The 23,062-nt window shown below is 52.2% G+C and overlaps 9 protein-coding genes across 9 annotated transcripts; 6 read left to right on the plus strand and 3 right to left on the minus strand.

The window, feature by feature from the left end:
* Nucleotides 1-563: 563 nt before the first annotated feature.
* Nucleotides 564-2,366, plus strand: BDZ99DRAFT_454343 (MFS general substrate transporter; the record flags this gene model as incomplete). Its single annotated transcript, XM_033718381.1, has 5 exons — nt 564-815; nt 871-1,359; nt 1,418-1,607; nt 1,672-1,722; nt 1,830-2,366. The coding sequence occupies exons 1-5, from the start codon at nt 571-573 to the stop codon at nt 2,364-2,366; spliced, it is 1,512 nt and encodes a 503-aa protein (XP_033569643.1). The 5' UTR covers nt 564-570.
* Nucleotides 2,367-2,501: 135 nt separating this feature from the next.
* BDZ99DRAFT_468669 (FAD/NAD(P)-binding domain-containing protein) lies at nt 2,502-3,911 on the minus strand. The gene has a single exon (XM_033721311.1). The coding sequence runs from the start codon at nt 3,836-3,838 to the stop codon at nt 2,627-2,629; it is 1,212 nt and encodes a 403-aa protein (XP_033569644.1). The 5' UTR covers nt 3,839-3,911; the 3' UTR covers nt 2,502-2,626.
* An 884-nt stretch (nt 3,912-4,795) lies between these two features.
* BDZ99DRAFT_468670 (amidase signature enzyme) lies at nt 4,796-7,283 on the plus strand. The gene is made up of 2 exons (XM_033721312.1): nt 4,796-4,945; nt 4,998-7,283. Exon 2 carries the CDS (start codon nt 5,040-5,042, stop codon nt 6,912-6,914), a length of 1,875 nt encoding a protein of 624 aa, XP_033569645.1. The 5' UTR covers nt 4,796-4,945; nt 4,998-5,039; the 3' UTR covers nt 6,915-7,283.
* Nucleotides 7,284-7,671: 388 nt separating this feature from the next.
* On the plus strand, nt 7,672-9,757 carry BDZ99DRAFT_454350 (general substrate transporter; the record flags this gene model as incomplete). Its single annotated transcript, XM_033718382.1, has 8 exons — nt 7,672-7,760; nt 7,820-7,873; nt 7,948-8,304; nt 8,356-8,438; nt 8,492-8,745; nt 8,802-9,018; nt 9,075-9,349; nt 9,400-9,757. The coding sequence occupies 8 exons, from the start codon at nt 7,672-7,674 to the stop codon at nt 9,535-9,537; spliced, it is 1,467 nt and encodes a 488-aa protein (XP_033569646.1). The 3' UTR covers nt 9,538-9,757.
* A 1,034-nt stretch (nt 9,758-10,791) lies between these two features.
* BDZ99DRAFT_503678 (fumarate reductase/succinate dehydrogenase flavo protein) lies at nt 10,792-12,665 on the plus strand (the record flags this gene model as incomplete). Its single annotated transcript, XM_033723979.1, has 2 exons — nt 10,792-10,902; nt 10,963-12,665. The coding sequence occupies 2 exons, from the start codon at nt 10,792-10,794 to the stop codon at nt 12,610-12,612; spliced, it is 1,761 nt and encodes a 586-aa protein (XP_033569647.1). The 3' UTR covers nt 12,613-12,665.
* An 83-nt stretch (nt 12,666-12,748) lies between these two features.
* On the minus strand, nt 12,749-13,790 carry BDZ99DRAFT_198805 (uncharacterized protein). Its single transcript, XM_033713221.1, has one exon. The coding sequence runs from the start codon at nt 13,648-13,650 to the stop codon at nt 12,886-12,888; it is 765 nt and encodes a 254-aa protein (XP_033569648.1). The 5' UTR covers nt 13,651-13,790; the 3' UTR covers nt 12,749-12,885.
* Nucleotides 13,791-13,833: 43 nt separating this feature from the next.
* On the plus strand, nt 13,834-14,877 carry BDZ99DRAFT_576587 (uncharacterized protein; the record flags this gene model as incomplete). The annotated part of the gene is made up of 2 exons (XM_033728594.1): nt 13,834-14,508; nt 14,580-14,877. Exons 1-2 carry the CDS (start codon nt 14,279-14,281, stop codon nt 14,875-14,877), a joined length of 528 nt encoding a protein of 175 aa, XP_033569649.1. The 5' UTR covers nt 13,834-14,278.
* A 2,772-nt stretch (nt 14,878-17,649) lies between these two features.
* Nucleotides 17,650-18,753, plus strand: BDZ99DRAFT_468673 (uncharacterized protein). Its single transcript, XM_033721313.1, has one exon. The coding sequence runs from the start codon at nt 17,732-17,734 to the stop codon at nt 18,563-18,565; it is 834 nt and encodes a 277-aa protein (XP_033569650.1). The 5' UTR covers nt 17,650-17,731; the 3' UTR covers nt 18,566-18,753.
* A 675-nt stretch (nt 18,754-19,428) lies between these two features.
* Nucleotides 19,429-21,627, minus strand: BDZ99DRAFT_454356 (uncharacterized protein). The gene is made up of 2 exons (XM_033718383.1): nt 20,393-21,627; nt 19,429-20,314 (listed from the first exon to the last, which is right to left on the minus strand). The coding sequence occupies exons 1-2, from the start codon at nt 21,512-21,514 to the stop codon at nt 19,898-19,900; spliced, it is 1,539 nt and encodes a 512-aa protein (XP_033569651.1). The 5' UTR covers nt 21,515-21,627; the 3' UTR covers nt 19,429-19,897.
* Nucleotides 21,628-23,062: the final 1,435 nt, after the last annotated feature.

Below are 23,062 nucleotides of genomic sequence, written 5' to 3' on the forward strand. Positions count from 1 at the left end.
CAGTTCAACATCTGCATGCAGCCGGTGCACTGTGCACGGCCGGCTAGCTTGGCTAGAATAGCTAAACTAGCCGGGCGGCCCCCTCTGCTGAGTGAGAGCGTGGAAATAGAAAAAGATAATAAGCTATAGATAGAAAACCAGCGCTAGAAAGGGAAAAAGGTATAGAAGCGCATATATATAGCTAGGGGAGGGGTACTATTAGGCGCTAAAGAGGCCTCTTAGGCATCTACTGCCCAGGAGGTGGCAGCAGAGGTGGTAGCAAAGGCAGCGGCCGGGCCATAGCAACGAGCACTACCTAAGTGCAGTATATGCAGTTTACTAGAACATAATAGACGTACTTGTCCTAGACAGCAGGCAACTAGCTAGTAGATAGTTGCATATAATACGATTGTTCGTTGTTATGTAATTCACGTTTTTTGGCCTTGGTAGCAGGGCAGGTGGCCAGCTCGCTTGCCGACTACGTTAGCCTGCTTAGAAGCTGCGTAACCCGAACCGCTAGCTTTTCTTCTACTATCCACAGCTACATTATTATAGACTACGCGCTATCTTGTAAAGAAATCTAAATAAGAGATGTCGACCGGGACCAGGACAATCCAACGACCGCCGTCACCCTCTGCGGTCGTCGCAGTACCTGAACCGGCACCGGTACTGACAACTTCAAGGAAACGACGGGTCGCCATAGCTGTATTCGTTTTGCTCGCAAATCTGGTGCAGATGATATCCAACGGTGCCACAGTCGCTGGCGGCTTCCAAATCGGAAGAGACTTGGGCGTTCGCGACGTCCGACTGTCCAACTGGGTCGCCGCCAGCTATCCGTGAGTGAAGACAGCACTATCCTATATCGTAGCTAACCCTCTCTATCATCATCAGCCTCACCCAAGGCTCTTTTGTCCTGGTCAGCGGCAGACTAGGCTCTGTGTACGGCCACAAAAAGATATTGCTCTTTGGTGGTGCTTGGTTCTCCGCTTGGTCGTTGTTGAACATTGCGTGCCGCTCCTTTTTGTCCTTCAATATCGCTCGTGGCTTCACCGGCATGGGTGGTGCGCTCATCCTTCCCAACGCCGTTGCCATGATCGGCATCACCTTCCCACCAGGCCGCTCGCGCAACTTTTGTCTAGGCATCTTCGGCGCTGCTGCTCCCATCGGCGGATATCTCGGCGCTGTCCTGGCCGGCATCTTTACGAGGTTTACCCCTTGGTGGGGCTTGTTCCTCTTCTTGGGTCTCCTTGCTTTTGTCGTCTTTACCGTCTTATGGAAGCTTTTGCCTCCCGAAAAGCCTGTCGACGCGGACGGCAAGATCGATTGGATTGGTGCTGCGCTCGGTACTGCTGGACTAATTCTGTTCAACTTTACCTGGAAGTAAGGCAATACCCTACAATATTGTAGTCTGAGTCCAGCCTGGCTGAGTCCATTGCAGTCAAGCACCAGCCGCGGGATGGAGCAATCCCTATCAAATTGGCATCCTCGTCGGTAGCATTAGCACTCTTGCCCTCTTCGCAGCTTGGGAACTCCGCTCCTCTGCACCAATTATGCCTCTTAGCATCTGGAAGGCGCCATCATTCCTACCGCTGATGCTGTCAGTGTTAATGTCCTTCATGTCTTTTGGAGTAAGTAAACCCACCATGCGCTTAACGTCTTTGCCTTGCCAGCTGGCTGATGCCCGGAGAACAGATAATGCTATGGTACATGGTCGCTTGGGTCCAGTTAGTCCGCAGCTGGTCCGTTCTCCATTTTGCTGCCGCTTGGGGGAGATACCTTTTCCCACTCTCTTCTTCGCCTATCCAGGAGTATCTACCACAAAAGGGCAAAACTGATAAAAGCATACTCAGACTCCGTTCCTCTTTTTTGGCGTTTTCGCCGCCTGGTGGGCCTCTTGGCTAGTGCCACGTGTGCCAGTGCAATACATTCTCGCCATCGGCCTCCTCTCGGTCGCCATATCCAACATCCTCATCGCCACTATGCCAGCTGAGCAGACTTACTGGGCCCAAGTCTTCCCCGCTACCATCTTAATGTCCTTTTGCCCGGATCTCGTCTTCACCGCAGCGCAGATCATTGCCAGTAATGCCGTGGGCCGTGCACAGCAGGGCGTCGCCGCCAGCCTGATTGGCGTACTGCTGCTCTACGGAAACAGTATCGGGCTTGGATTCGCTGGAACGATTGAGATGCAGGTAGATAAGGCGAATAAGCATCGTGTACTGGGTTATCGCTCCGCGCTTTGGTTCGGTTGCGGGATTGCCCTGTTCGCGCTGGTGTTGGACTTGGTATTTGTGAGGATGGAGAAGGATGATAGGGAGGGATGGGATGATGACGAGGATTATGGAGAGGAGGATAGAGCGATGGCGTCTGGAGTTGAGTTGCAAGGGTGAAAAGGAAAGCTTTCACTGGAATTTTGGGGTCGGATGTCTGAACGAGCTTAATGTTAGGCCTTGCGAGGCATCTTGCTGGTCGTTTACAAGTAGCTGGCGTTGAGCAATCAAGGTCGATTCTCAATCACACTGTTTTGTGGCGCTGTGGTAAAGGCAGCTGCACAGGCTGATATTACTTCTATATAATTTAATCATTATTTTCATAATCATATCTATAACCTATTCCTACGCCAGCCCGATCCTATACTTCGTTCTTTGCGTCACACCGTCTTGGAGTTCTCGTCGATGGAAATTCCAAACCCGACCGTTGCTAGTCCATAGCTTATCCCAACCGCCTCGCTGCCATATACCCTCATCTGCTTCTCGTAGGCAGCGGTCACGCCGTCCGAATAGCCACCCGCCTCAGCTATTAGTCTACCGAGCAGCGCAGAGTCTTGGACAGCCGTGTTCGCACCAATCCCGCCAGCAGGTGTCATGGAATGCGCGGCATCCCCAATGACAGTGACACGTGGCTCGTTTGGCCATTCCGGAACGCCTGCCGGAGTAGAGCAAGTTATCTTCCAGAAGGCCGCTTCGGAAACATCCATCTCATCAAAAAGGGGCTTCAGGCGGGGATGCCAATCCGCGGTGAGTTCCTTCACTATCTCAGCTGCTGGAGTCCCGATCATGGCACCGTCGTCATTCGGCACCTTTATGACGCCTGGTTGGGCCCCCATTGTCCATCCAAATTGCACATTGGGATCGTCCATGTCGCCCGAGCGGACGTTTGTGATAACTGAACATCGCCCTTTGGGATTAGAATCATCGACCATTCGCCAAACACCTTCCCCAAGGCCTTTGAACGCCGTTGTCGGTGCTTGGCCGTGGATTCCTCTTGCGCCAGTATCGTAAACCTTCAGCTTGCCTTGAGAAACCTGCTTCGCGACTTTGGAGTAGATGCCCTCGCCGCCGATCAACATCTCTCCTTCAACGGATTTGGAGCCGTCTGCGAAGACCGCGTGGACGCCGGATGGTGTCAATTCGTAGCTTGTCACGCGGTGGGACCAATGGATGAAAGGCTCGCATCCGGAGGCGAAGAGCTTGCGCATTTCGCCCCTTGAAATTCCCACGATCTTTCCACCGCGGGATGTGAGGGTCTCCTTAGGGACTTTTGGCTTGTCATTCTTGTTGTCGTCTGGCGGTTCAGGCACCCTCAAACCTGTCTTCGCGTCGATGGTTCCAAATCCTTCACCACCGGTCTTGCCGCAGGTTTCCCAGAAGCGCTTCCACATCTCAGGTTCGAGGGCGGACTCGATCGCATTCAGTCCTTCGGAGGAGAGACGGAGTCTGTAGCCTTGCGCGCGGAAGGAAAAGGAGCTGTCACGCTCGAAGATGAGAAAGGGAATGGAAGCGCGAAGGAGCGATTGCGCGAGCAAAAGAGAGGCAAGGCCAGCGCCGGAAATGAGGATTGGTTTTCGAGTGCTGACAGCCATACTGATGCGGTAAAAACCACAATTTCTAGGGGACAAGTAGATGATATCGACGGAAAGTATTGCAGGTCGAGAGCACGAAACCAGCGGCGGAGGACAGCCTTCTTACCCCGCCACCGCCTTTCGTGCTCGGGTTTCGGGCTTGAGCTTAGAAATACCCTCTTCTTTCTTTTTGAAATCAACCATCGGCTCTCGCATCCACGAACCTCGATCAACTCGTCATCATGGGACGTGATGCAAAGAGAGGATAGTAAGTGGACAGAAGTGAGAACGTGCCAGTCGAAACCTTACGGAGTGCCGCGGACACCGTACCTCGGGTAAGAGGCTGAAAGCTATTCTGGAAGCACCTCTCTCAATAATTAGTGTTGCATGCTAGTAGAGGCTGGGTCGGTTTAAGGATTTCGCTAATAGCAGCGTCGGCGACGGTCTACTTCAAAGCGTTGCCATACTCCATGCTGTTGTGTGATAGCAGGCGGCTCCCTCGAACGCGGACGTGGCAGTCTGATAGACCTACAGCCTGAGGCGGCCCGGAAAGCTATTAGGCTTGCCAAAACGGGCACTTCACCATTTTTCAAGCATACCAGAGGATATCAAGCGGTGCCAGGCAAGTGTACGCAGGCAAAGAAAAAGTTTGTTCTGCCACTTTTTCTTCGAGAGAGCCTGAGTATTGTTCGCAAAGGATTTCCGGTGCGTATCGTGAGAAATATAAACCTCGATAGCATTCATGGGGTCTGCTTGGAAGAGTGATGCAGCACAAGCACTAGGGTAACGAGTATCAGCTGGAATCCCCTGGCTTAAGTCACGTTCGGTACGATGCCCTGTCTCGTGCTGGTCACGTGGAGCATATCTCATTGCTCAGCCGGACTGCCTAGTCGAGCCTAGCATTTCGGCCTCCAGTGTCCGCCAATAACGGCGTATCTCCCGATACCTTGACGGCATACCTTTTACAACCCCAGTGGTCTATAGTCCAAGGATCAATTGAGGCATGCAAAACGTATGCTGAGATGCTGTAGTTCTAAGACCCTAGGAATGCTGTAAGACCGTAGGACTATTGATAAGGAACTTTCGCCCAGACTTCATCCTCTCAATCTCTTATCGAGAATAACATACGTATGTCGTCCGGAGCGAGGTTCGAAAAATCCCCGAGTCTAACATCCGATAGACCCAAATACGTGCTTTACCCATCAAGATACATACTCCCATCATGTTCAACGTCGTGGAAGCCAGCATCGCTTCCCACCGCGACGCTTTGAACTCAGGAGCCACTACCAGCGTCGAGCTCGTCATCACCTACCTCCTCCGCATAGGAACCTACGACTTCGCTGGCCCGCGCCTAAACTCATTCACGGTGTTCAACTCGCACATTCTCGATGAAGCCCGTGCCAGTGACCAGCGCCGTGCATCTGGTAAACCCCTCGGACCGCTTGACGGCATCCCGTACACGCTCAAAGATAGCTACAAGTATGCCGGAATCACCGTCTCTGCGGGCTCCCTCGCATTCAAAGATCTACATTCAAATGAAGATGCGTGGGTAGCTGCGAAATTGAGAGAAGCCGGGGCGGTGTTGATTGGCAAAACGAATATGCCGCCCATGGCTGCGGGAGGCATGCAGCGCGGACTCTATGGGTGCGCGCTCTCCCCATACAATGTCGACTTCTTGACCGCAGCGTTTGTGTCTGGATCTTCGCAAGGTGCTGCGACGTCGACGGCGGCGAGTTTCGCAGCCTTTGGGCTGGGTTCGGAGACGGTGAGCTCAGGTCGTTCGCCGGCTTCGAATAACGGGCTTGTGTGCTACACGCCTTCTCGAGGGGTCATTTCGTGTAGAGGTTTGTGGCCACTTTATGGAACTTGCGATGTCGTGGTGCCGTACACGCGGACCGTGGCGGATATGGTTGAGGTGCTGGATGTACTGTGTCAGAAGGATGAAGAGACAGTGACGGATTTTTGGCGCGAGCAGACGTTCGTCAAGCTACCCTCTCCATCTTTTCGGTGGACTACGGATAAGCAAAACTTGGAGGGAAAGCGAATTGGCGTCCCCCGAGCCTATGTCGGAGAGAAAGACGGGAAAGACACGGTTGTCTTACCTGGTGTGATTGAGCTATGGAAGGATGCACGAAAGCAACTCGAGGAACTTGGCGCAGAATTGGTGTTGACAGACTTTCCCCTGGTAACTAACTACGAGGACGACAGTGTGTCTGGCCTCGCCAACAACGTCGTCGGCGCACCTCATAACTGGAGCACGATAGAACGCGGTCTCATCATCGCGAAGTCCTGGGATCAGTTTCTCAAGGCCAGTGATCACCCGGGCCTCGCAAGCGTCAACGGGGCTGACATCTTTCCAAAGCCACCAGACTACATCCCAGACCTCTTCGCAGAAGCCAAGAATGCCATCAACTACCCCGGCCTTACCAAACTCGGCGCAGAATCAACCTCGCTCTGGGAGATTCCGGGCATGGCGGAGACTCTCCCGGCGCTTGAAGCGCAGCGTAAGAGAGACTTCGAAGATTGGCTCGACAAACAGAAGTTTGATCTCGTCGCGTTCCCTGCACAAGGCGGCATCGGACGTGCAGATGTAGAGGAGAATACGGAGAGCGCGAGGCACGCCATGCAGAATGGAATCAGGTACTCAAATGGCAACCGAGCTCTAAGGCATCTAGGCGTGCCGACTATAAGCGTGCCGATGGGAGTACTGCCAGATATTGGCATGCCTGTGAACCTGACCTTTGCGGGAAAAGCATATGCGGATGATGAGCTGCTAGAGTTCGCAGCGGCGTTTGAAAGGAAGAGTGCGGCAAGAGTCGAACCGAAGATCACAGCAGAGTTGAAGCGGGAATTTGGCAGCGGGAAGATGACTGCGAAGTATGAGGATGGAAGGGTTAGTGGGACCGGGGAGGCTGAGGTGTTTGTCAATGGATCCAGGGTAGATGTGAAGACAGACGAGGGACATTGGGTGCTTGAATCGATCCCCGAACCCCCTGCGAGACCGACCAGAAGGACGGCGGGTCCGCATACCATGGTGTTGGTAACTGGCAGGCAACCTAGTGGAAGCGTGGATGCAGAGGTTTTCTTCATTACCTAAACATCATTCTTCTTCTATTGGATCGTATATTTAAACGAACCGTCACTCAACTTCGACGCTGCTTTACCAAAAGATTGTGTACTCTGCCCCCATAGGCCCTTTGACATCTGGACTGGATAAGAAACCCTATTCACTGCGAGGGAGTTGACGAGAAGAGGCTTTCAACTGGCAAGTCACTCCATATTTGGCTACTCTTGCTGGCGGTGGCTAGCAACCAAGAGGAGCACGCACGGTGTAGAATATTGCGATGACACGCCCTAGCTTTCCGCTCTCTGCAGTTTCGACTTACATGTTCTTGATCACGCTGCATGCATCTAGACGATCTATCTTCGGTGTGTTTGCTGCAAGTGTTCTAGGTTTGAATTACCCGGTGCCAAGCAACTAAAAGAGGGGATCTTTGCGACCATCACAACCACCCCCATGGAAGTGATGCCGTCACCAATTATAAGAAGATAACCAAAATACCACCGACTCATGTAAACTCGGAAATGCTTCTCCACTTTATATCACAGGGTCTAGATTCACTTCAAGGACCAAGAATGGAGAAGCCAATCGCACCGAGGATCGTCCGTCCGAATCTAGGGTACCGGTTCGGGAGGTGACCAATGCCATTCGTTTATTAAACCTCAAGCCAAACTCGCATATAAAGTTCAGCTTACCCCAGATTCCCAGAGGCTCGGGACTGGACGATCGCTCTTGGATACTTCCACCACTTTGTTCCAACCTTCATCAGAACTCCAGGATATCGACCGCCATCATGGGTAAGGCGTACAACTGGATGTGCGCGGGCATTGCCGGCTCGGGTAGTATGTTGTATGGTTACGATGCTGCAGTCATTGCTGGAACGTGAGTGTCGCGTTGACGAAGAGGAGCAGGAAGACGGAGCCATTCTGACGGTGATCCAGACTTGCGCAACCGGGCTTTCTGGAGTACTTCAACCCGTCTGCGACAGTTCTCGGGTACGTTCCCTATCTCGGTGTTTCAACAGAAGTCAACTTTCCATCAAGCCCCTTTGCTGATCACCCCTCGACAGCGCCGTCGGCTCCGTCTACTTCGCTGGTCTCCTCATCGGCCTCCTCTTCGTCAGTGCTCTCGCCGACCGCTTCGGCCGCAAGCGAACAATTCAATTCGGCGCAGCGGTGGGCCTCATCGGCGCCGTTTTCCAAACCGCAGCTCATGAAATCGGGCTATTCTTCACAGGCCGCGTTCTTGCTGGCATCGCCTCTGGCATCATGCTGACCACCGTCAACGTCTATCAAGCTGAGATTGCGCCACCCGACCTCCGTGGTACTATGGTCGCGTTCCAGATCGTGACGCTCAACCTAGCAGGAGCACTAGCATCTTGGGTTGGCTTCGCTTGTAATCACTCGACCAATCTATCCTTCCAATGGTACGCCCGTTAATCCCACTTTCTCTCCTGACCTCGTACTGAATCATGCAGGCGTTTTCCGATTGGTCTGCAGTGCCTTCCCGCTATCCTTCTAATCATTGGATGCTTTTTCATCCCTTTCTCGCCTCGTTGGTGTAAGTTTCCATTATACTGGTGTATCAATCAGAAAGAATACTAACCACCACAGTAATCACCAAGGACCGTCACGCCGAAGCGCAAGTAATCCTGAAGAGACTCCACGATTCCCACGAAGACTCTACCTTCTGGGAGAAGGAATACATCCAGATCTCGGCACAGCTGGAGGTCGAGGCCAAGGAAAAGGAGACGGCCTCATGGACCCACATGCTCACCAACTGGAGTGAACTTCGGCGTCTGCTTGTTGCGATTGCTGCTTTGACTTCCGTTCAGACCAACGGGGCACAGACGATCCAGGTCTACCAGGTGGGTGCTTCGACAATCACACTAGATGGGCGCAGTCACTAATGTGTTGCTTCCAGTCTGTCTTTTACGCCGGACTCGGGTTCTCGACTACACAAGTCCTGCTAATGGTCGGCGTCTTTGCCATCTGCAACACCTGCGGTGGTGTGACCAACTTGATCTTGATCGATCGCGTTGGTCGTAGAAAGCTCTTCCTATCAGGCTTAGTCATTCTCTCCGTAATGTTGGGCGTTTTTGCAGCTTGCTCCGAGCGTTATACCAGCACCGGAACTAAGAGTAAGTAGTATCCCCAACCCTCAAGTTCTGTAGCACTACTGCTGACACTCTTTCAGGCTGGGGCAAAGCCGGTGTCGGCTTCGTCATGGTATACATCTACTTTTTCGGCGCCACCTACGCCTCCTCACCCTACGCCTACGCCGCCGAGATCCTGCCAACGAAGAACCGCGCAAATGGCGTTGCGATTGCACTTTTCGTCGCGAACTCAGTCACCTTGACTTTCACTCAAGTGACGCCGATTGCGCTGGACAAGATTGCGTGGAAATTCAATATTGTCTTCATCGCTTGCAACCTTTTCTTCCTACCGATCGTTTATTTCTTCTTCCCTGAGGTAAGATACCAACCTCATTGCTGATAGTGCTGTCGCTAACATCTTCATAGACAAAGGGTCTCTCTCTAGAAGAAGTCAATGGTGCCTTTGGCGAAAGGGTCGAGGTCGAGTTCAAGGATATTACGGAGAATGAAGTGGAGAAGGTGGCGGTGGTTCAGTTGGAGGACACGCATGAGGTTAAGGTATAGAAAAGGAGCTAGGTGTGAAATGTTCGCATCTCAATTGCGAGCTCCACCGGACTCTCCGAAATGAAATGAAGTAGCACTGTACGATGTTTAGTAATGCTTTAATTTTATACAAGCCCATGCCGCGTTGGGCTAGGATACTGCACGTAAAAAGGCCTTCCTTGCGGGAAACATTCTCCTAGTCTCATCAGGGATAGATATTCATATTTGTAAAAGGACAGCCCACTGGCGCAGGCAATTGAATAAACTTAGAAGAGAAGCCGTACCAGACTTGCTATTCAACCAATCAAAAGCGACCGGACGCCATCACATGCCACTAGATCAAAGTCTGATAATCAGATTCCGTTCGTGCACTGAAACTTCATAACTCTCAGAAGCGGTATCGAAGCTATTCTTTTCTCTTTCGGGGTGTGCAGGAACCGCTGTATCCCACGTTCATCCGCCTATATCCATCACCAAAGAGTCGAATTCCGCTCCTACGATTTTCGCCACCGAGCTTTAGCTAAATGTCGAAACTTTGTAGAATTCTCAGCGTCCGGCTGATATTCGGGCACGTGGTGGCTAGGCACGTGATGTATAGGTTTCTATACACGTAATATGTAGATCTATACTGGGAGGCCTTCCTACTATAGATCTAGTCAATATTCAGGGCCGCACGGGCCCTCCCTACGTGTATACAGCCTAGCTAGATTCCTACATAGAATCGACATCTTTTGTCCTCCGTTTTTGTTATCACGTGATCGGAATAATCACAACTTTCGCTAAATTAGTCTCGATCGTTGTTGTTGCTCCTGATTACTTCTCTCGTCAGCTTGATTGGTCAGAATTCCTCTCGAGGCTGACGATGTTTTCGGACGGACTGATTCCCCAGCCCCTCCTACGCTTCTTCCCCACGATTCAAGTTCGCCCGGGGAACTCCACAGTAGTGCGGAGAAGCGAGGTATCTTGCATTAGCCCCTGGAAGCACGTTGCCGACTGGATCCGTTAAAAAGGTCAGGGAGACGAAAGTTCCAGGTTATTGTTTCTGTCTTCTGCTTGCTTGCACTTTGTATGTGAAAGGAACTTAAGATCCCGTGACATACCTGAGTGGCGGCCAATCCACTTCACCTCGATCACAATTACCGTCTGATCTTGGTACTTAGCACTAAAATTGATTCTCGCCGATCTCGAAGCACCCTCCCGGAACCCCTCTCCTCCATCTTCCAGGACAGCCGTCAAGATTAAGTCCTCCACGCTCGCACCTCGCTTCGGGTGACCATGTCGTTGATCTGTGCGCGTCGTCGAGTCTTCAGTGGGCTGGTGAGGCGGAATCGTGCTTCATTCATTCAGAGTCGGTGTCTCAGTGGGACATCTAGATCTACTCCCACGGTATATCAATTCACTGCCTAAATCTTCACGTGACTCTTTCACTGACTTGACAACCCAAAGAAATACGACCATGAGTACGACGTCGTAGTTGTTGGCTCGGGCTGTTCCGGCCTCACCGCCGCCGTCGTCGCCGCAAAGCGCGGTCTCAAGGTCCTCGTCGTTGAGAAAACCTCCTACTTCGGCGGCACCACCGCATATTCTGGAGGCGGCGCCTGGATCCCCAACAACAAGTTCCAGCCAGCCCTCGGCATCAAAGACTCCAAGGCCCAAGCCGACACCTATCTTCACAAGGTTCTCGGCTCATTGTATGACCCTGAAACTGTCCCTGCATTCCTAGAATCCGGTCCGAAAATGATCGAGTGGATGGAGGAAAACACGACTATGAAGTTCAAACCAGTTCCGCTGCCAGACTACAACATCTCCAAGGAAGGCGCATCGGTCGGCCGAACAGTTCTAACGCAAGAGTTCGACGGGAGGAAGTTGGGGAGTCGTATAAAAGAAGTGAGATATCCGATCCAGGGGTACTCCGCGTTTGGGACCATGCAAGCGGATCCCGCGGAGCTCGTGATTTTTTCGAACCCATTTGGCAGTATTGGAAACCTTGCCCATATGGCGCGGAGAGTTCTGCGGTATGCTGTAGATCTTGTGAGTTACGGCAAAGGTGCGGAGATGGCGAATGGGAACGCATTAGTTGGGCGTCTCTTCTTCAGTGGGATCAAAGAAGGCGTCGAATACTGGAACAACACTCCCGCTATCAAGGGCATTTATGACAATGGTGTTCAAGGAATCACCGTGAAGCGTGACGGAAAGGACGTGAACATCCGAGTGCGGAAGGGATTGGTGCTCGCCAGTGGTGGGTTTGGCAGGTCACATGAGGCACAAGAGTACGTCTACCACGACTGGACAGCTCAACCGCGAGGGAACGTAGGAGATGGAAAACGCATTGGGTCAGAAATTGGAGGTTTCCTGCCAGAAAAGAACCCTGACAACGCTATTTACGCCCCGATGTCCCTACTTCACATGGCAGACGGCACAGTCCGAAGATACCCTCATTTTGCCATCGATCGATCAAAGCCAGGCTCCATCATCATCGGTCCAGATGGAAAGCGCTTTGCAAATGAGTCGGCACCTTACCAGGAATTCGTTAAGGACATGCATCGTAAGAAGATTACAAAAGCGTTTTTCCTTGCAGACCACCACTTCTTGCGGAAATATGGCATGGGCATGGCCTTACCGTGGCCTTACCCAATACGGAGTCTTCTTCGACGCGGATACCTGATCAAAGCCTCGACCATTGACGAGCTTGCGCGAAAGACGGAAGTCGACGCAAGCACTCTTCATCAGACGATCCGAGATTGCAACGAGAACGCTGTGAAAGGAAAAGATCCCGAGTTTGACCGCGGCGGGAATATCTACGACAGGTTCTACGGTGATGCGGCTGTGAAGCCGAATCCAAATCTGGGTCTGTTTCAGAAGGGTCCATTTTACGCGTTAAAACTCTATCCTGGCAACGTGAGCACGATGTGGGGCCTGAAGACAAACAAAGATGCACAGGTTGTGGATAAAAGTGGGAGCGCGATTCCGGGGCTGTATTCAGTCGGATGTGATCAGAATTCCGTCTTTCGGGGGTGCTATCCGGGTGGAGGGTCAAGTATCGGGCCAGGGATGACGTTTGGATTCCGGGCGGGACAGCATTTGGCCACAATATAAGCATTGATGGTCCGTTTATCCAAACATTCTTGTCTATATACAATATATTACCTACAATTCATCTATGGTTCCAGGCTATAGGACGATAGATACGGTGCTGGTACAGGAGATCCGAGTCGGATGAGAGTTGTGCGGCGGTGCTGCGGGCTAGAAGAGCTCGCTCCTCTGCTTCGAGTGCATGGTTCTTCGGAGTGCGGAGGAAGAGACGTCGATCGCCTCGCGCTCCGAGTAGCTGACGCCAGTGACGTCGTATCAGCGGGTCAGGAAGCGTCCTTAGCCAGGCTGCAGCGTCTTCGCAGTAGTCGATGTTGAAGGCTTCATTTCTATCCACCTGACTCTCCCATCGATGGACAGGCGGAAAGCCTCTTGGATCGGGATTGAGATGCGTCCTATAAGCTCTTCCATCCGGATGTACCCTTCTTCCACGTAGTCGCTTAGCCAAGTCCGATCAGGCGGTTTCAAGCTCTCGAACGCGGCTGTAAATATCTCTCGATGGATGTGAATGCCATCCTTCGCCAACACTGTCATGGTGGTGTGGCCCCATGTCACAGTAATATTGACGGGAGGTAACATGCAAAGAACGATTCCGAAACCTTGCAGATTGCCCACAGCCCGGATGTATCTCCCAGAGTAATTACGAAGCACCTCAAGCCAGTCTTGCTGGCTCACTGCCGTGTGTGGGAATATGGTGATGTCCTTTTCGAACTGGAGTGGCAGCTCCACACCATGTACGTTGACTTTGGCGGACCAGGGTATCCACAAGTTAGTCTTATATAGGGGTTGTTCAATTTGTTCTTCTCGTTCCCTTAAGGCCCCTTGTGCGCTGAAACACGCGGAAGCGTCTTTGTTTGACACCAGATCCCACTGCTCCCTCCTCAATGTGCTGATGACATCTCCCATGAGAACGTTGGTAGCGGTGTTGCGGACTGTTACCAGCGCCGTGACGCGACCGAGCGGTTTCCGAACTAAATTTCGGCGAATAGGTTCTGCCCGGAGCGGTGTCTTATCCTCTGTATACATTTGAGGAACACTGTACATGATGACCAGTGGTGGGCGGTGGATAAATATGGTAGGATCGAGCGATCGATGTGTGGTGACGTTGAGAAAGATTGATGTAAAGCTCGTAACTTCATCGAGCTATATGGGCGGAGGCGTCGTGAACCGCCTGGGAAACGGGTGATATCGAGAGGTAGTGGTGAGCTAAAATGGTGATAGGATTGTGATCAACATCTACACACGAGGGAGTTGTTATATAGGGCGGTAAGTGCCGGACCTCATTAACCACCCTCTATTCGGCTCAGATTTTACCTCATATCAAACCCCTCAAGGTCGGTCCCGCCCATACGCCGTATGCAAAGCTTCGCCACAGTCTGAAATGCTTCGTCATGCTTTCCTGATCTCGCACAAAGAGCAAATAAAATCTTCGGAGCGATCAGTAAACTCGCTGGGCCACCTTGATCGGCGTCGTCTAGAACTTTCACCATTCACCGTGAAGACACTGAGGTGGTCAAAACGTCCATCACTTCATTCGAAACCTGCAGCGATAATTTTTCCCGCCGATTTCCATCAACTTCTTCATTCCTCCCGCAATCACGGCGTGTCGCCGCCATCCTCTTCGAGCAACGTCCCCCCCCTCGTCCAACTCTTCTAACCCAGCTCCGCCAATATGACTCTCCTTTTGCTGCGCGCGTGCGACATTGCCGAGAAGTGGACTCGCGAGGTCGCTGTCAATGACCTATCCAATATGATTCCATTCCTTCTCGTCATCGGCGGAGACCTTGTTCAGAAAGCTTTGGCTCAGCTTTCCGGTGGAATCATCGCACCAGTTCCGTTTAGCATTGGCTGGGTCCCGTACATCTTCTCTGCTATGGTGTCTATCTTCAGTGGCGAGGGCGCGTGACTCCTCTCCCGGAGGTGCACGCGTTGGTCCTCAACTCTTACACCGGTTCAATGCGCTGGAACAACAGCTGGCTGACTTCTCGCCTAATGAGAGACCTCGAGAAGATGGCGTTGGATGTGCCCGCAGATTACGGATTACGCGTTACTATCTATCGCACCGCAGGTTCCCCAGGCAAGCCGGAGAAGGACTGGGTCTGGCACTCTGGATTGCTCACCATCCTGGTCCAGCTCGTGGTGGCTTCGATTCCCCTCGCTCTTCATGGAAACTGTATCCCGATTATCATGAAACTTTACTTCTGTGGACGATTTTCATATCTCATTGAAGTACTTCAGACCGTGGTATACCCCGGCCAGAAACGGCGTTGATCTCATTAAGACTCGAGAGGAGTCACGCTCATGATTCGCCCGACATTCCCACATACCATTGAAAGACCTTGAGCGGCGGCATCGCCGAAGTAAAGATATCCTTATGATTAGCCGCAAGTCTTGGTAGGCATACAAAGGTACTCTTTCGTCAGTATAACCGTTCATCCTCAAGCCACGTGAAAGTGGCCCTTGAGCCTGTTGGAACTCGAAACTCCAAACGGTGCTAGATGGTAGAGCTATTTGAGATAAGTGAAACAATCCTTCTCCGTATCTATTATGAGATCAGGGAAGCCTTCTCCAGAATCCAGGACTATCCCCTTTCAAGAATATTTGCGACTTTATGGGTTAGAAGTGCACATCCAAGTCGCGGGCACTGCAGCTGGTTTGCAGCGGTTTGACGTACTCCATACACTGAGCGGACCCAACTCTTCTCAGGCAGTGTAGTATACTCCCACCTAAAAGGGGTGTACTTAGGGCGCCCAGCGTAGAAAATTGACCAACTCAGCAAATAGCAGCATGGGGTGAGCGTTATGTTGTGCCGTTTAGAACATCTCGTAAATTTGCTCAGAATCCCAATCTACCTCGATCTCATTTGGTCGTGTAGTACCCAAGGCCGCTAGTCAGAACGAAATGCCTGCACGGATCCACTCCCATCCTTTCTGCCAAGCGGACCCAATCCACTACGAAAGTCCATTCATAAGAGGTTTGCCCTAGCCACGACTGATCAATTGCAGGTGAGCGATCCAGTGTCATCGACGATTCCAGGACGAACTCTTCATAATCCTTTTCTGGCTCGCAGATCCGGAAGATGTATACCCAACTCTTGCACTCCGGGATACTGCAGCTCTGTATGCGGCGCTACGCGGCCCAACACGGCCCCAACGTGGATTGCACGCCGTCCATGGTATTTCGCCACCACACGGGCGCGCTGAACATATCCCTCACAAGACTCACGAATCCGAGTGAGCTTCCGCGTGTGTATTGATGTGGACAAAGCAGCTGGTCTAACACGCGAAGAGCCCAAATAGCTGATTCGAGGAGTGCCATTACTTCTACAGCGGGGACGCTAAGAGGTATGCGTACAAGTGAGAGCCGTCGCGTGATGACGTATCCGTCGATAGCGTTGTAGACAGGCGTGGCGGGTCTCGACTCTCTTACGATACGTGGGTATCCCTTGAACGAGTTCTCGTCTTGCCAATGTGCAACGTCGTGGTCGGCATGCCGGCATACGAACCTGCCTCCGCGTCCGAGAAGTGCATACAGCTCGGCGTACGTAAAGCTCTTGTGTGCGCAGAGACGGAGTATGTGTTCTGTCCCTACACAGCGGCGGTTGAGCGGAGGAGATGTCCTCTGTCAAGGAGAGAAGAAGTAGGCTGAGTGGTGCGTGTTGCAACCCGTACACCAGATCCGAAACTGTGGAAATGCGCTTTTGGGGCTTGCTGGGCATAGTAACGAGCTTTGCGGAGACCTCCGGGAGCGCCAGGACACAATACCCCAGGTAGATGGAAGGGAACCATTCCTTTCTAGTTGTGAGATTTGTTCATTGAGTGGGAAGAATCCGGCAGGTAAAGGAAATGTGCTTCGAAGCGTCCTGCTCGTTTGTCCAAAACGAAGTCTAGAAACAGGTGAAAGATGATTGCCGATACAGAGGAGAAGGTCTAGGAGTGGTTGAAGGATAGGGCTCTTGGTGGCATTGTGTTCGGCCGCCGCTTTTCTTCTTGGGTACGACTGCAACGTCGCGAAAGGAAGGATGCACCGGCGTGCCACGAGGGAAATGCATTCTTTGAGATGCTCTAACATGGTACCAAAAGAGAGTACTTGTAGCTAAGATAAATGAGGGGGTAATGCAACGTTAAGAAGATTTACTACGGAACACTCGATGTTCGCGTAAAAAGAGCCTAGAATTAAGAAGCGTGTGAATACTCTGGTCGAACCATATATCGAATATGGCTCGCCGTCATGATTTATGTAAATCGATATAGAGAACTGTGGGAAAATACTCTATACGTACCAGGCACGCCCACCAATCATAAGCGACGACAGGTTGCAAGAAATCTCGCGATAGTAAGGATTACCTCTGTAGGATTTTCACCTTTGCGGAGTAAGAAACTTCAGCATTTCAGTATCCAACCATTGATATTGAGCGCGAGATTATAAAGGAAACGAAATTTGTCAAAGAGAAAACACGACGCCCCTATTTCGCTGTGTAGACGCTTCTGCAACTGGCCGTGGTACTTCAGAGTATTCAACAAAATCTAAGGCAGCGGCTCAGGTGTCAAGTCTGTGTACACCTGCTCGCCACTTCAGGAGGTGGTGTAGAGGCGCCACAGCTTGCCCAAAAGGGGGTTGTTTAGCGGTATGGGTTATTCTAAAGGGCCAACAACAGTAGCGTTTAAGTGTACAGATCTATACAACGCACTGTAGGTACGGGCGCCGCTTTCAACAGCTTTTTTTGACGTAGTGTCGGGAATCAGGACAAGACGTTGATACCTAATAGGCTGGAGGCTCTCTTACTGCCCTATGAGCTGTTGGAATTCCGGATCGATGTGAGGCCGCTCTCGCTGCACTAGAGTAGCATATCATAGAAGAGAAACAAGACTGGATCTATCTGAAATAGAAAGACTCAGAACTTCGAGAGTACACCGAAGCTGAGGAGCTGATGAAAGGTTAAAGCCTGAGGCCTCGCGGCGAACGGAGGATCCCCGTTCCGACCCCGCTTTTCCATCCATCTCATGATCTCATGAGACCCTTCACCCCTTGTTCGATGTATTTCTATCGCACCTACATACACCACACTTCTCTTCTCTCCTAGACATATCCCTATCTACCAATCTTTAACAATGACCCGCCAATCATGCCACTCCCCCCATCTTTTCAACCCCTCAACACCAGACTAAACCCCCACGACGATCTCCCGCCCCCATACTTAGGTGACGATGTCACCACCGACCCCAAATTGGAGTCATTGGCCCCCCCAACCCAATTGACGCGATCAGAACCCGCAAGATCTGACGATGAGGGCCTCCCACCCGCCTACCACGCCCTCGATCCGCTCCTGGCCCACCTCACCCTCGCTGCGCCGCTCATCCACGCGTCAACGACTACCTCGTCCTCTTCTTTACCGCGCTACCAGCTTTACCAAACTACGACGAAGTCGGGCCGCCCCCTTACGTTGTCGATAAGGCATCTGCTGCCCACGGAATGCCGCCGCCTCTCCACCGCATCACAGCACTCAGGTTCTGAAGCGCTCCGCTACGATGACGACACCACACTCTACCACATCTCCCGGCACGGGCCGCGTGCTGAATTGCGGGGTCTACGCGCCGGGACATTAGACGGACGTATCGAGCTCACCTCCGGCACCGGGGTTCGGGGCCGGTGGTGGAAGTTCTGGCATGTGGTGCGGTCACAGCGGTTTGACGCGCTGGATCCAGCGAATGAGGCCCGGATACAAAAGCACGGTTACCGGGCTGAAGATGAATGGGAGAGGCGGGTGCTGTTTGTGGTGCGGGGAGGGGTGTGGTGGAGTGGGAAGGATGAGAAGGTCGCTGTTGAGCAGGATGCGGGGAAGAAGAGCAAGGACGGAGGTTTGAGGATATTGGATGCGGCAGGGGATAAGAGGGGGAGGGATTTGGTGGTGGCGTGTTGGGTTATGCGGGCTTGGATGGGTGGGGGGTTGAGGTGGTGAATACTGAAGAAATAAGTTCTGCTTTCACACACTTCGAAATGCCTTCTCGTTCACATCTTCGATGTCAAATATTACTGAAAGTTGAGCGAGTTCAGTGATTTTTGTAAACGTGGACCTTACTCGAAAACGGCACGATTTAAAGTTTATTTAGCAAAATCATCAATGCGATGAACACCTCGAAACAGCCCTAGAGAAAGAGAACTACTTCGCTTCAGTCAAGAGGGCCTTGTGCTGAAGCCACAGGGCCGATCCGAACGCCACCATACCGAGTCCATAGCACCGGTACCATTCCCTGCGTATATTGGGGGCCCATCACGAACCCCCCCCCCCCCCAAAAGGGGACCAAGTGAAGAGTTACTTTAAGTGAAGTCCAGCCTCCTTATCCCGCTCCTCGTCTCCTTCCGAGGGCTTCTGCTTGCCAGGCAGCAACTTCTGGAATTCTAGGAGGGGTATATAAGGGCCCTTCCACCCTCAACATGAAGTTCTCAGAACGACGAAGACGACGACGACGACGACGACGACGACGACGACGACGACGAGGATGGGGGGAGAACGAAGAAGGGGAGGAAGAAGACGATGATGTGGGGGCATTGGTTATCGAGCCTTGAGCTGGAGACCGAAGCCTCTTTGCAGTTCTGAGCTAGACTTTGAGTCTGTCCTGGATCATGTGGGCGAGGCTAATACGGCTTCGATGGCGATGGGGACGGAGACGCAAAGTTTGGGGCAAGGATGTGAAGTGCGAGTAAAGAAGCGATTGAATTGGTGTCTAGGGATCGTATAGCAAACATAAGATGACAATCTAGCAGTCACTTAGCAAGTTCATGTTCTCAAGGAGTAATTCGCTGGAAATATCAGCTTGCACTTCTGTTATACTCGCGTTTACTAGCACGTCTCCAGCCGCAGCAAACCCATTACCCCTAATATACTGAACAGCCCTAAACATCGCCGTCCTCCAGGACACCGCACCTCTTGGCGCAGTGGTTTCCAAAAGACCAACTCGTCAGGGCGGACTTAGTTGTCGCTAGACGACTAGCGCATTACAGCTGTTCTAGTCAGGCAACTTATATCAGCGTAGTAAGGAAGGGTAAGTAGAGGTATTTTATGTTTTTGCTTCCGACAATAGATATACAACGAACGAACATGTCGACGTCCGATTTACCGCGCATTACAGACGCCGGAATTTATCAATGTGACGCCTCCCTGGACCCAGGGTCACGCGCGTTCTCCGTAAATACTAATACCATCCCAAACGCCATCCTATCCTACCTAACCCATATTGTTATCAAATGCTCTGTGAGAAGATCATTCACACTCCTCTCCGCTTTGAAGAGATTACTGATTGAACTTCCAACTCGGCTCAGCACACGGCTCCCACTTCTTCACCATCTTATTTACCCTATCCACCACCCAGCCACTCCTTGTATCCTTCTCTCCTTCCCCTGATACTGCTCTTCCTAATCGCACCACATTGCCGAATACGCACTCGTTCTCCCCCTTGCGGTATTTGTATTGTAGACACTGCTCCTTCGCCTCGCACTGCTTGCGGCAGTTGTCAAAAGAAATTGTGGCGTTCTTCTCGGCTTCTGAGAGACCATTCCAGTTGACTGTGTCCTCGATCGCGGCGTTATCGGCGGGTTTCTTGATGCGGGTATCTTGGGAGAGGTTGTCCCAGGCGTTGTGATCGGCGGAGAGACGCGGTGAGACGAAAGAGGCGAAGGCGTGTCTGACGAGGTAGGGCGTTTGCCAGCCCTGTGCATCCCATGTTAGCATTCCGTCCTCTTTCCGTCCCATCCTCAATCGGAAAGGAAAATGTATGGGTATACGTACGTGATCTCTAACCCAACTCTGCTGAAAGTTCCACACCACATCAATATCGTTACTATCCATGTGATGCCAGCTCACGACCGGCGCGCACCAATGCCTTTCCGTCCAATCCAGACTCGCGACGCTCTCGCCCTGCAGCAGCGGGAACGCAGAGTAGAACTCCACATGGGCGTCATCCAGCGCAATCGCGAGCATCACATCCCCACAACACTCGCTCGCTGTCCGCTTCTCCCACTTGCTCGCGTACCGCTGCTCGTACGCGTTTGTGTATAGCTTCATCGCCGCATTCGATATCAGGTATCCACCACCGCGCTGCGCGAACCGCAGATCACCGACATTGGATGGGGCACCGGCGTAGAGGGGTATGCGTGAGTCGAGGCGTGAGAGCCATTGTAACAGGTTCGTCCAGCTGAGGGAGGTGTCGTCTTCGATGAAGACGAAGAATTTGGTCGCGGGACGGAGTTTGTAGGCGCGGTAGACCATGGGCAGAAATTTCCACTTGTCGAGGTCTTTGGAGCTGTCGCCCTTCAGATCAGAGAGATGTTGCGCCTCGGTGCTGTATTTTTGGATCTTGTCGTAGAACTTGAACTCATCGTGCTCCCTGCGTGTTCCCTCTGTGACGTTCTCCAACGCATCGTAGACGTTATGTCCTGAGAAGGTGCCGGCGAGGTCAGAGAAAATGGCGTAGTGGGGTGCGCATGCGAAGAGGGTGAGGAGGTGTTCGGGGAGCTTGTCGTAGATGTCGGCGGCGCTGGTTTTGAGCACGATCATCACGTCGTCGGCGCCCTTGACCTCGGAACATTTGGTGTTTGTAGCCGTCTCTTCATGCACAGGGAGAGGCGTAGGGGAGGGCTTCTTGGCCTTTTCCTGAATCTCGTCTTTTGGGGGAGTTTCGTTCAATTCCACCGTCGTGCTGGCATTGGCGGGTTTGGCGTCCTGGAAGAACTCGCCGGGCTTGTACTCCTCCTCTCCACCTGCTGGCTTTGCCTTTCCTCCATTTTCGGCGTGGATTATGGTGTTGGAGTAGTGGGGGAGGGCGTAGTTCCAGAGGAAGAGGAGGATAGATCCGGCAGCGAGCGCAATGATGATTTTGGCGGTGCCTCCGCGCGCGGGGGAGATGATCATGGCGGGCGACGCGTGCGGGGTGCCGTCAGCATCAGCCGTGCGATTGAAGAGCGGGGAGGATCATGGACGTGGTGTTTTGTAGTTGTATGGCCCCGGATGCCGTCATGGACATGCGATGGGAAAGCTGTTGATGCATCGAGGGCCAGAATCCCCTGTGGCGCCCGCTAAAAGAGGAGCCATCGCCGACCTGGTGGGAAAGCATGTGAGGCTTCAACACCATCGTCGTCTTCAGCTCAAGCTTCTGTCCTTCTCCTCGCGTATCCTTGATAGAGCGAGAAGAGGTGTACCAGCCTCGTCTTGGTGTCTGCGTAGGCCGCTCATCGGCGAGACGATCCAGACCGCGTGCCTTACTTCAGGCCCTTAGGTTGAGCTCCACCAATGAATTCAACATCTGCAGGTGGCCTTCACCGGTCTCGCACAGCCACCACGAAACACCATGCTTTTGACATGTCGACAGCAATTAACAATCTCCTTTTATCTTCTGCCCCCCAGACTCATTCTCCGAAGATTATGGGCCTTCTCTATCGCGGCTACAGCCGTCAAACCACGCAGCTCCGATAGTGATAAGCATCAACGGGCATCTCAGAAACTATTAGCCATCGTCGAACGAATGCCATTAATCAAGGCATCTTCAAGCTAAGCCGAGATAATAGTACACTGCTTCGACGATCCCGTCACAAATCGACGTCTCTTGGCCCCTCCCATCTGTCCAGGTGCTGCCATGGCCACTTCTCGCCTTTCCTTCCCATCACCTTTTCCTCGTTATGTTTACATCCTTTGTCTAGCAACATCAGCATCCGATTGCTCCATCTAACCGACATTGATGAGATCTCTCGAACGATATCTGGTTATCTAACGGAAGTCGATCTAGAGGGCAAGCCAGCATACAATGCTCTGTCCTACACTTGGGGTCCGGCCGTCTATCCAGACGAGGATGAGATATCTTCGGAAGAGGAGAGTGTGATATCGTCTCCGGACGAAGATGAGATTTCTCTTCAAGATGAGGTTGAGCCATCTTTTCAAGATGAGGTGAACCGTCTCTTCAGGATGATGATGAGTCCTCTCAATCTACGAAATCGGAATTTTTCCTCTGCATCCACTCGCACAGCTGACTTGAGCGAGGAGAGAGACATGAAAACTATGTAGACAGCGACGATATTGAACCCATCGGATATATTTCATTACAGCGAAACCTCTCCGACTTTCTTCGGATGCATTTCCCCACTCTCACCAATTCCACCCCAGCGTTACCTCTGTGGATCGATGCTGTCTGCATGAACCAAGTTGACAAGGATGAGAAGACGTCTCAAATCCTTCTCATGGGCGACATATATGCGATAGCGCAGCTGGTTCTCGTGTGGCTGGGCGATGACACACAAGACTTGGAATACTTCGCTTGGTTCCATGAAACCGGTTGTTTGCGCCCTAGAGACTCTCGACAAAGACGAATCGCCTGATGACCCCTGGCTGGAGCGACTATCAGGACCACGACTCGGAGATGCCAAATTTTGGAGATCGGAGATGTCACTTGAACCCTTTGCCAGTATT

This window comes from Mytilinidion resinicola (assembly GCF_010093595.1).
Source record: "Mytilinidion resinicola strain CBS 304.34 unplaced genomic scaffold BDZ99scaffold_30, whole genome shotgun sequence".
Lineage (NCBI taxonomy): Eukaryota > Fungi > Ascomycota > Dothideomycetes > Mytilinidiales > Mytilinidiaceae > Mytilinidion > Mytilinidion resinicola.

Coding starts and splice junctions, on each gene's coding strand:
- BDZ99DRAFT_468670 (XM_033721312.1), top strand. CDS start 5,040: ATGTTCAACGTCGTGGAAGCCAGCATCGCTTCCCACCGCGACGCTTTG.
- BDZ99DRAFT_198805 (XM_033713221.1), bottom strand. CDS start 13,650: ATGTACAGTGTTCCTCAAATGTATACAGAGGATAAGACACCGCTCCGG.
- BDZ99DRAFT_468669 (XM_033721311.1), bottom strand. CDS start 3,838: ATGGCTGTCAGCACTCGAAAACCAATCCTCATTTCCGGCGCTGGCCTT.
- BDZ99DRAFT_454356 (XM_033718383.1), bottom strand. CDS start 21,514: ATGATCATCTCCCCCGCGCGCGGAGGCACCGCCAAAATCATCATTGCG. Junction 20,315..20,392: donor AGAGTTGGGTTAGAGATCAC/GTACGTATACCC, acceptor TGGGATGCACAG/GGCTGGCAAACGCCCTACCT.
- BDZ99DRAFT_468673 (XM_033721313.1), top strand. CDS start 17,732: ATGCCACTCCCCCCATCTTTTCAACCCCTCAACACCAGACTAAACCCC.